The sequence below is a fragment of the Schistocerca nitens genome, chromosome 7 (genome assembly GCF_023898315.1).
Source record: "Schistocerca nitens isolate TAMUIC-IGC-003100 chromosome 7, iqSchNite1.1, whole genome shotgun sequence".
NCBI classification, from domain to species: domain Eukaryota; kingdom Metazoa; phylum Arthropoda; class Insecta; order Orthoptera; family Acrididae; genus Schistocerca; species Schistocerca nitens.
This window is the reverse complement of record NC_064620.1, coordinates 447,907,807-447,919,922: the sequence shown is the minus strand read 5'-3', so window position 1 is coordinate 447,919,922 and position 12,116 is coordinate 447,907,807. Positions and strand designations below refer to the sequence as shown.

The 12,116-nt window shown below is 43.5% G+C and overlaps 1 protein-coding gene across 1 annotated transcript in view; it reads right to left on the bottom strand.

Annotated features, from left to right (window-relative positions):
- Positions 1-5,383: 5,383 nt before the first annotated feature.
- The window catches only part of LOC126195677 (piggyBac transposable element-derived protein 3-like), a 68,508-nt gene continuing 61,775 nt past the window's right edge, over positions 5,384-12,116 (bottom strand). Inside the window, exon 3 of the mRNA XM_049934304.1 lies at positions 5,384-5,562. Coding sequence (XP_049790261.1) covers positions 5,384-5,562 — 179 coding nt within the window. The remainder of the gene's footprint in view (positions 5,563-12,116) is intronic.

Below are 12,116 nucleotides of genomic sequence, written 5' to 3'. Positions count from 1 at the left end.
TGCAGAATGACCTCCAGAGAATTAATGAATGGTGCAGGCTCGTGCCAGTTAACCCTGAATGTAAGAGTAAATAAATGTAACACATTGCGCATATACAGGAAAAGGAATGCACTACTGTATAGCTACACTATTGATGACAAACCGTTGGAAACAGTATCTGCCGCAAAATATCTAGGAGTACGGAGCGGCCTCAAGTAGAATGGCCATAAAAAACAAATAGTGGGAAAGCAGATGCCACACTCAAATTCATAGGAAGAATGTTAAGGAAATGTAAATTATCCACAAATAAAGTGGCTTATAAGGCGCTTGATCGACTCTTTCTTGAGTATTGTTCATTTTCTGGGATCTCTACCAGATGGGACTGACAGAAGAGATAGAAAAGATCCAACGAAGAGCGGCTCGCTTCATCATCGGAAAGAGGGCGTTACGGAAATGTTCAACAAGCTCCACTGCCAGACGTTGCAAGGAAGGCGTTGCGCACCATGGAGAGATTTACTATTGTAATTTCAAAAGAGCACTTTCGGGGAAGTCCGAGAACATGTTACTTCCCCCTACATACGTCTCACGTAGTTACCATGGGGAGAAAATTCGAGAAATTAGATCCAATACATAGGCTTATCGACAATCATTCTTCCCATGAACTACTCGCGAGTGGAACAGGGTTGGAGGTTAGTGGTACAAAAAATACCCTCCTGCACACACCATTAGTTGGCTTCTGGAGTACGACGTAGATGTGGGTTAGATGTACTGTATGTAAGTGACGTTATTATGATTACAAGATCGAGTGATAAAGTGTTTTTAAAAGAGTGAAGTAAACTGATGTGTAAGTACCTGATGAGAGACTGCCCAGCTAGCCGCGCGGTCTAACGCGCTGCTTCCCGAGCGGGAAGGCGTGTCGGTCCCTAGCACGAATCCGCCCAGCGGATTAGTGTCGTGGTCCGGTGTGCCGGCCAGCCTTTGGATGGTTTTTAAGGCAGTTTTCCATGTACACGTTGTTTCCCCTTATTCCGCCTCAGTTACACTTTGTCGGCGATGCTGCACAAACATTGTGTCACGTACGTGTAAACCACAATTACTCTATTGTGCAAACATTTTGGGGTTACACTCATTTGGTATGAGGTATCCCGGGGGGAGGGGGGGGGGGAGTCCACTGGTTGCCAATCCGCACAATAATTTGGTGTGGGGTGGAGGTGGGGGTGAGTGGACTGCTGTGACCTGTTTGGGGTTGTGAACCACTGAGGGCTACGGCTGGACTGGACGAAGCCTCTCGGTCGTTTCTAGGTCCCCGGTTCAACACACACACACACACACACACACACACACACACACACACACACACACACACGATGAGAAGCCCCGACTAGGCGAAATATATCGAGCATTGAAACAGAAATCAGGTGAAGGAAGTTTGGTTTCTTTTTTACGAAGGTAATGCAGTCACAATAACAAGAGTGGCAACAACTGACAATTTCCTTGATCTCTCCAGCCGATCTGAGCCTGACAGCGTGATATTAGTGTGAGCTGTAATTAAATTATAAAGCCTCCTTTTTTTCTCAGGAATGGAAATAGGTAGAAACAAGTCATTTGTTTTGAAATACGCAAGCACTCGTTGTGAATGCGCAACAGACGGCAGTACCGTACGGCACACGTAAGTCCAGCGGCAGCTGCATGAGTGAGGACTTTTTGGTATTTAGAATGGCGACTTTTTCATTACAAGAGCAGCGTGTAATCATTCGTTTTCTCAGTTTACGTGGTATGGCACTGACAGAAACTATAACCAGTTAACTGAGACATATGGTGATGGTGTCATTGATGTATATAAGGCGTGTTCGTGGATGTGACAGTTCATAGAATGCAGAACGTCGTGCGACTACAAACGAAGACAATCTTGGCCTCGAACCAGCAGGTTCGTCGACATGACTGAGCGAGTGAAGAAAGTTGCTTTGGAGAATCCCTGAATGAGTGTGGAACACGTGGCCTCCGAAGTTGCCAATTCCGTGGCATCTGTGCACCCAGTCTCGCATGCGGAAGCTGGCACCCAGGTGGGTGCCACCAATGTTGATGGACTACAACAAGGCTGCGTGCTTGGCGCGTTACCAGGCAGTGTTGACTGTGAGGATGGCGTGAATGGTACTTTCTTCTCGTAGACTGTGGCAAAGAATGAGACATGGATGCCATTTCTCAATCCCAAAACGAAGCATCAGTCAGATACACAGAAGCACACACACTCAAGGCTACAAAAAAAAATAAAAAGAAATAATCCGGTGAACACCAGTGCCGAAAAGACGATGGTGGCCATGTTCTGGGACTGGACAGTGATGACGTAATTCTTACTCACTGAGTTCCAGAGGGCACTATGGTGACAAGTGCATCCAACCTAGATGTTTTGAAGAACATGCTCCTTCCAGTATTGCGTGAGAAACGATCGGAGCTAGTTACACGTGTGCTCTTTCACCAAGACAACGCATATCGGGAGAATGCGACGCTTCAGTTTCTTCGAGACAGCAACTCACAGATTATTTATCATACTCACTACCAGCCTGAGATCGCTCCTACTGACTTCTCACTGTTTTCAGTCATGAAAGATACTCTAAGTGGTTGCACATTTACTCGGCGTGCCGCTATTGAGTGAGTGATTTGCCAGTGGTCAAACCAGACTTCTAAAGGTGCGCTCGCAACGGCCGCTGAATCGTGATGTAGATGTTGTGAAAAAAGGGGACGGCTGCGGGGAGATTACTTCGAGAAATGACAAGTTTCACAGTTTTTGTTTCATTGGTTTGTGAGGAAAAAGAGTCAGAAGTGATATAACTTAAACGCAATCCTTACAAGGGGAACGCTGCTACTGGACATCGCCGATTTCGTGGAGATTAAAGGTAGATGTAGGGCTTGGCCTCAAATTGAAGTGATCTCCAGATGACCAAGCATTTGGGAAGCATACAACTTTTCGCGCAGTTCGATCGAGGTACGAGCCATTTATGTTAAATAACTTGACAGACAGCGGTTAGCGCTGCGAAAAGAGTATAAAACGGTAATACAGAGGCCGTGCAATAAACCGAAAATATGCTCAATTCATTGTGTTTATTAACATTTTCATGAAAAGCGTAAAGAGGAACGACAGAGGGAAATTTGAGGTTGTGAAGAAATTGCAGGAAGGGATTGTAAGGCGTACACTAGAACTTGATATGGAAAATTATACACTTTCATTAGTTTATGGTTGATAATTTACACGTTCTGGGCTGATGTTCATCGATGAAGCAGGGGAAGCTGATGTTTTCTTGGCATATTTCACTCGTTATAAACACCACAGTTTTCACCATTAGGTGGTGGACTTAACTGTTGATTTGGGAATTGCTGGGAGGGGCCAACGGCCAACTGCACTACAAATCGTTGCCATGGGTGTGAATGATGGACACGCTGGGCGATCTTTAGGAAGTGCACGGGCTGTATCACGCGAGCTGAACATTCCATGATCCACCTCTCCGAAAGTGCTGAGAACAATTGGAAAACGGTATCTCCAACGCTGTTCCATGCTATCGTCGATGCATATGATCGTGTAATTGCGCAACGTCTGTAACCTGGTTTGTAAGCCTGGTACGCAGTTAACAAATGTTACCCTCTCATGTAGAAATTAAAATCTGTTTCTTTCAATGGTTTATTCGCTACTTCTCTTCCGCGTGTCCTTACAACTGTTTCCAAGTTTCATAGTATTACGATCAGTCATTTTTCATGGAGTCTCTCAAATAGCGAAAGTTTAATTACAACCACCCCGTACAGCGGGACGTATTTTAACGCAGGCGTCTCGGGATGTGATTTATTTCTCTCTCTCGATGATATTAAGCGGTTTTAAAACTTTGCCAACATATTCTTTGCTGACGATGAAAGTGGACATGGCGCGGTTGCATTAGTTGGTCGCAGGTAAAAATGAAACAAATGGAATACGGACCTTCTTTACGTTTTAATTACAATCCATTCTTGGAAAGATATTTGCAGATTGCTTGTGGACGCTTTAAATTTAACCCTTTGTTGGAAATTTATTTGCAATGGGAAATTTTCCTTTGCATTTCATCTTCATACTTTTAACGAAAATATTAATAAATACAGTATACTGAGCATATTGTCGGTTTATTTGCAGTGTAACGTAAATATTGAAAATAATAATAAAAAAATGTTTCCGCCTACAGATTCGCCCCCTACTAATCTCGGATTACTCTTCTGTATTATTACAGCGGCGTCAGCCGCTGTCTCGAAGCTAAGCAGAGTTGCGCTCTGCCAAAGCTAAGACTTTGTAGTTCTGGTAGATTACACAAATGACGTGGTAGAATGTAAGATTTCCTTTAGTGTTGGTAGGGAAAGAGAAATGAATGTGTGAGAGAAATTGGGAGCCGGCGACTTTTACTTCTCTGTGGTTGTCTGGTTGCTTGTTTTGCACATAACTGGAACCGTACATCATTCAGTGCTAGTCCATTTTGTATTTAAAATCCTTACAGAACATAAAATTTATTTTACGACTTATAAGTAATAAAAATTATTTGATCGTGGAACGTCTACACTTTTATGTAACAAAAGCAGTTACTTCTGATGCAATTACAGTTTACACGCACAATCATATATAATTATTGTTGTTATTTTGCACTTAAGAGAATGTTCTCCACCTTGATCAAAGGCAAGAATTTCCTGTTATTACTGATAAATGCAAAAATCGTTATGAATAACAGAGACATGTTTTATATAAGTTCGACAAAGTATTGAAGCTATATTTGATATAATTTTGCATTACAGTTTTTCTTTGTTTTGCGTTTTTTCGAGGAAAACATCGACAGTTTCAGTTTTTCTATAAATACTATTTGTTTTCAATTAAAGGATGGGAGGGTAACTATGTAGAACAAAAATGTGGCGTAGGTTAGGCGGCCCTTTATGTATCCTCCCTCAGTTTCTAGACGGTTCACTTCAATTTCTGATGGAATTTAATAAGAAGCTGATCGCATATGTAGAGATAGCTATCTTTATGACGTCACGCCTGATAGGTATGCAATACACATAACATCCAGGTAAGACCTTTACTGACCGAAGCTACTCGGAAAATTACCGTAGCTATAGTTACTAGGATAGTACGGTAGCCTACTGCAGTTTTACACTCTAGGTACATGGATCACTTCTTGCCTGACGCACGAAAAAATCTGTCACATCTGGCCAACCCCTGCATATACCACAGGTTTCGGCGGAGTCGGTAGCGATCATAAGGCACGATACCCTTGTTAGTGCTAGTAAGCAGGAGAAAGACTTGGTAAGTATTCTCGTCAAAGGACTGGCGAGGCAGTTATAGTGGCGCCAGTTGCTGGCGGAAGATGCTGCTGCTCTTTGTCCCGCCACTTTGCCCCTCCGCCTACAGCGGCGGCATCAGCAGGAGGAAGAGGAGGAGGAGACGTAGCCCGGAGCGGCCGCCATATTCATACAGCGACAGCGGCGGCGGCGGCGCGACTTGATATGCGTGGCCGATTGGCGGGCTCTGGCTGCATGCGGCGCACGTCTCGGCCGCGACGGCGACGTCGCATACAGAGCGACCTGCGGAGGACACGCCGGCCGTACTGCGGCCCTTTGTAACTCACTCCGGCCGGATAAAGTGACGAGCGCGCGCCCGCCACAGCGACAATCCGGCCGCTCTGACGTTTTTCCATCAGCGCTCGCGGCCACCGACCATCTGCTCCTGAAGTCCCTTTCGCTCCCTCTTCACGACTCTGAAACGAGGAACAGTGACACAGCGTAGCCGACTGGGCTCCGGAGTAACGTTTACTAGAGCCTAGACAGAAGAACTCACTCCAACAAACTCAAAGTCCTCGTCTTTCGTAAGCAGAGCATTCGTATGCTATTGCGTCTTGAGCGTTTCCTTGACGAGAAGACGTGTTTTCGCTCTGGAGAGTAGTCTTTTGCCTGTGAATGGTCATCACGTCAAGAGTCCTGCTTGTTGTAGTATTTCTGCTTCAGGTTGCCTGTAACTTGTGTCCTCTCGTCAGTCGGAACCAAGGTTACGACTGTTACAGCAATTTGTAACTTAAACAATACACACACTTATTAATTTAACGTTACCTATTCCTGTTAACAACACAATTTTATGTCGTTATGTGCAGTAGGTGAAACAGGGCAGATTTACGCGAAATTCTTTTCGGAATTCTTAAAATTTATTGGTGACATTTATAGTGTCTAAAACATTGAATGATTTACTCAAGAGAAAGAGCTTCAATAACTGAGCAAGTCAATAAAGCACTGCTCCACCTCTGGTCCTTATGCAAGCAGTAATTCGGGTTGATATTAATTGACAGAATTGTTAGATGTCCCTCTCCGTGATATCTGACAGTTTCTGTCCAATTGGCACATTGTTGTTGTTGTGGTCCTCAGTCCAAAGACTGGTTTGATGCAGCTCTCCATGCTACCGTATCCTGTGCAAGCTTCATCTCCCAGTACCTACTGCAACCTACATCCTTATGAATCTGTTTAGTGTATTCATCTCTTTGCCTCCCTCTACGATTTTTACCCTCCACGCTGCCCTCCAATACTAAATTGGTGATCCCTTGATGCCTCAGAATATGTCCTACGAACCGGTCCGTTCTTCTAGTCAAGTTGTGCCACAAATTTCTCTTCTCCCAAATTCTATTCAATACCTCCTCATTAGTTATGTAATCTACCCATCTAATCTTCAGAATTCTTCTGTAGCACCCCATTTCGAAACCTATTCTCTTCTTGTCTAAACTATTTATCGTCCACGTTTCACTTCCATAAATGGCTACACTCCATACAAATACTTTGAGAAACGACTTCCTGACACTTAAATCTATACTCGATGTTAAATTTCTGTTCTTCAGAAACGCTTTCCTAGCCATTGCCAGTCTACTTTTTATATCCTCTCTACTTCGACCATCATTTATTTTGCTCCCCAAATAGCAAAACTCCTTTACTACTTTAAGCGTCTCATTTCCTAATCTAATTTCCTCGGCATCACCCGATTTAATTCGACTACATTTCATTATCCTCGTTTGGCTTTTGTTATATCCTCCAAGACACTGTCCATTTCGTTCAGCTGCTCTTCCAGGTCCTTTGCCGTCTCTGACAGAATTACAATGTCATCGGCGAACCTCGAAGTTTTTATTTCTTCTCCATGGATTTTAATACCTACTCCGAATTTTTCTTTTGTTTCCTTCACTGCTTGCTCAATATAAAGATTGAATAACATCGGAGAAAGGCTACAGCCCTGTCTCACTCCCTTCCCAACCACTGCTTCCCTTTCATACCCCTCGACTCTTGTAGCTGCCATCTGGTTTCTGCACAAATTGTAAATAGCCTTTCGCTCCCTGTATTTTACTCCTGCCGCCTTCAGAATTTGAAAGAGTATTCCAGTCAACATTGTACTTTACTGTATATTGCACATTAGATCTTCAAAATCTCGAGCTGCTTAGAGAGCCCTGGCCATAATGCTCCAAATGTTCTCAACTGGGGAGAGATCCGGCGACCTGGTTGGACAAGACAGAGCTTGGCAACCACCAAGACAAGCCGTGGAATCTGTTGTGTGCGGGCAGGAATATGTTGCTGAAATGTGAGACCAGTATTGGCATGCAATGAAGGGCAACAAAGCGGGCCGCAGAATATCGTCATCGTACCGCTGTGCTGTTAAGGTACGGCGGAATGACAACCAAATGGGTCCTCGTATGAACTGAAATGGTACTATACCGTCACTCCTGGTTGTTTGGCCTTATGAGAGGCGACACTTAGGCCTATATCAAAGCGCTGTCTGAGGCGGTTCCAGACACGTCTTAGCTGGTCGTCAGAGATCAGTTCGATGCGGAACTCGTTACTGAAGACAGTTCTACTCCATTTGATGAGATGTGTGGTGAGGCCCCGGAAGGCGACGGGATACCAGCCTACATGTCGCCCGCAATATGGTCTGACATCCAAGAGTGACCATCTGGAGTGCCATTTCTTTTCACAGCAGGACGCATTTGGTTGTTACCCGTGGCAAGCTTACATCGCAGCTATACGTCGACGATATTCTACTTCCCGTTTTGTTCCCCTTCGTGACAACCCATCCTGGGCTTACATTTCAGCAAGATAGTCCCCGCTCTCACAGAGACAAAGTTTCTGCTACTTGTCTTCGTGCTTGGCAAACCCTGCCTTGGTCAGCAAGGTCCTCCGATCTCTCCCCAACTGACAACATTTGTAGTAAAAGGTTATTCTAAATGCTGGACCCATTTTCAAAACTTCGTATTTATTCAACTACAAATCAAAAATGAAGAAGCATTATACCAATGAAAAGAGAAAGTTTCAAGGTTATTTTCATACTGTTTGATATAAATTTAATAATACGTAATTAATAAGTTTTTAATAATTGAGAGCTTGCACAAGTTATTATCGGTAGGGCTTGTTGTTTTCAATGGAGAGACGTCTACAGACGTTAAAGTAACCTCTGGCGTGCCACAGAGGAGTGTAATGGGACCATTGCTTTTCACAATATATATAAATGATCTAGTAGATAGTGTCGGAAGTTCCATGCGGCTTTTGGTGGATGATTCTGTAGTATACAGACAAGTTACAGCAATAGAAAATTGCAGCGAAATGCAGGAAGATCTGCAGCGGGTAGGCACTTGGTGCAGGGAGTGGCAACTGATCCTTAACATAGACAAATGTAATCTATTGCGAATACATAGAAGGAAGGATTCTTTATTGTATGATTATATGATAGCGAAACAAACACTGGTAGCAGTTACTTCTGTAAAATATTTGGGAGTGTGCGTACGGAACGATTTGAAGTGGAATGATCATATAAAATTAATTGTTGGTAAGGCGGGTGCCAGGTTGAGATTCATTGGGAGAGTCCTTAGAAAATGTAGTCAATCAACAAAGGAGGTGGCTTCCAAAACACTCGTCCGACCTATACTTGAGTATTGCTCATCAGTGTGGGATCCGTACCAGGTCGGGTTGACAGAGGAGATAGAGAGGATCCAAAGAAGAGCGGCGCGTTTCGTCACAGGGTTATTTGGTAACCGTGATAGCGTTACAGAGATGTTTAGCAAACTCAAGTGGCAGGCTCTGCAAGAGAGGCGCTCTGCATCGCGATGTAGCTTGCTGTCCAGGTTTCGAGAGGGTGCGTTTCTGGATGAGGTATCAAATATATTGCTTCCCCCTACTTATACCCCCGAGGAGATTATGAATGTAAAATTAGAGAGATTCGAGCGCGCATGGAGGCTTTTCGGCAGTCGTTCTTCCCGCGAACCATACGCGACTGGAACAGTAAAGGTAGGTAATGACAGTGGCACGTAAAGTGCCCTCCGCCACACACCGTTGGGTGGCTTGCGTAGTATCAATGTATATGTAGATGTACAGCAACTTTCCATACAGTTGGTTGGGGTATTCCAAGTTCTCGACTTGCTCTATAGGTAGACGTACTGCGACTGCGCACAAAAATTATTTGAATCCGTCGGACATCATCCTCTGACACACGCGGTCGGCCTGTGGTTTTTCTTATGTACACACGCCCAGTCCGTTTAAATTGCTTAAACCAACGGCTAATGCCTTTGCTAGTTGGAGGTTGAATTTGGCACGAAACGCCCACTGCACTGCCATTTGCGACTCACTTTTCGCGAACTCAAGAACGCTGAAAACCTCGTGCTCCACAGTCGCCATCCCACTCACAACTGGCAGTAAAACGGAATGACGGGCCTATTGCCCCGCGAACTCTATCGGCTGCTTCTGAAACCATTGGCTCCCGCCAAAACGTTGCAACCTCCTCTTTTCATTGGTATAAAGCTTGTTCATTTTGGAATAATACTTGAATACATACGAATTTTAGAAAATGGGTCCATCAATTAGAATAGCTCTGTAGTATGGACAAGGCTATCGAACCACCTCGGAATTTTGACGATCTAACGCTCTAGTTGGACAGAATTTGGCGGGATACCCCTCAGGAAAACATTCAACAGCTCTCTCAGTCAATGCCAAGCTATAGAGCTGTTTGCATGAGAGTGATAGGTGGACCAGCGTGTTACTGACCTGCTCGATTTCTGAAGCTCTTCAATAAATCATCCAATATTTCTGAATTTGTAATCATTTATTTATCTGTACATGTACATCTTATCAACCGATTTCCGTCTCATTTAGATAATTCCTTTTTGGTTTGTCTTAGAATGTAATTCTAACTCAGCATACTTTTATGTAGCCTCAAGTCGAGAGCATAAGCGTGCCCCGAATAAAGGGCAGGTTTTCGCACCTTGCACTTACGTATATCATAGAACACAATAACTGGTAAATGTAACACACTACTAAACTTTTCAAAATATTTTTTGCTGGCAGTAAACAGAATTATAGTTTTAGTTACACCACGTAACACAGTAAACATAAGAATTATACTGTCACTAAACATTCCTTTTTCGTAATGTTCCACCTGTTAGCCTACATAGAAGCCCACATAGAAGCCTGAATGTTAATTAAAGGCCTCTTCATCATCATTGTCCGAATTGCAGTTTATGCGCACAAAACATAATGTGTTTCCTGAATCAAAACCGTCGTGACTCCACGTTTCTCATCTAACGCACTAGAGACATTCTGCATTTCCTTTTCATTGGTTATATCGTCTCAGGCAGTAAATACAAAGACAATTTTTAACCTCTTCATCATACGACAGTACATTATAAGAGAAAAGAAGAGGAATCGAATGGGACATTCGTTGAGACGGGAGTTCTTTCTAACATACGCTTCGGAAGGACCTGTTTGGAGCGGAGTTTACGAGAAAGAAGGAGATACAAAATGAAAGACGACATAAAGGGAAGCAGAAATCATGCACACCCGAAGAGGATGACAAAAGACAGGAGAGTTATAAAGTAGAATCCTGCCTTTTGGTAGAACACAATAATGACATCAGAAGTCGGCTTGTCCACGTTTTTAATTTTAGATTCTGTTTCCAGCTACCTGTTGTGTTAAAGTTTCCTTGACTAAGGTATCAGTTACGATGGTAATTCGAAATGGTGGTGCTTAAACGTGTCCCAACAGAACTGCGTAAACGTGCCCAATTTTTTGTATTTTCGGAACAACAGTAGTAACTTTCTGGCTTTCATATTATTCAAACGTACTTTGTAACGTAGAAAAATCTCCTGTAAATGAACTTACATTTATCTGTTCTCATTTCTAAAAGGTATGCTCCCTAAGAACTTCAGTATTTGAGTAACAGAGTCTAATCATCTTACAGAAATACGTTTTCCGCCTAAGACGTTCTCCATCCTGGTGCCCTGAAGTTTGTGAAAGCCTTCCAGCAATCTTTCACTGTCGATAGCGCTCTCACAAGAATGGTTCCCGAGAAAAGTCTTCTGCGTAAACGTGCCCCTACATTATGTAGTTGTTATATGCATTAGTTTCATTCGAACTCATTGTTTCTATATCGCAATATTTGTCACTTCGACGAATATTTGGCTCTGTTACACTTCTAATATAACTTGTGGAGCATCCATTGCTCCCCAGACTTGATTGTCATGAATTCTTGAACCATTTCTAAGAAATAAATAATGCATTTATATAATATGTAATTAGAATCCATTCCTGTGATAACATGGGGCTGTTGTCTTTTTTTTTCAGGATAGTAGGAAGATTAGGATAGATGCACGTGTTGCTGTTGCTAGTGCGCAACTGCGAGATTTGTAGTGTCTGGTGTCACAACAGGAGTTCAGTCGGGTATTTCACAGCCCAGCACCAACAAGAGCAGGACAGATCCTGTACCACAAGTGGCTGTACATCAAATCAGAGAAGGAATCGAAAGAAGACTATGAAGCACCAACGTATACGTGCCAACATCTACGATTTTGGAAGTGTTACACTTTGCACTAAAGGAAAAAAAAAGACGTATCACATTCAGGTGCGACACGAATTAGAATACGAAGCTCAGCCAGCTACGGGTTACGATTCACCTGAGATTGCACAGCGTGAACACCACGGCTAATTTGCGCATTTTTGACTAACTGCCTATTGGCTTCTGTCTCGGGTTCTTCGGCCGACGTTGTTCTGATGATTTTACTCATGTTTCGCCAGCACCTGTGGCTGGCACTGTCAAAGCTTCACCTTTCATTGCTGGTGGTGAATTGAGG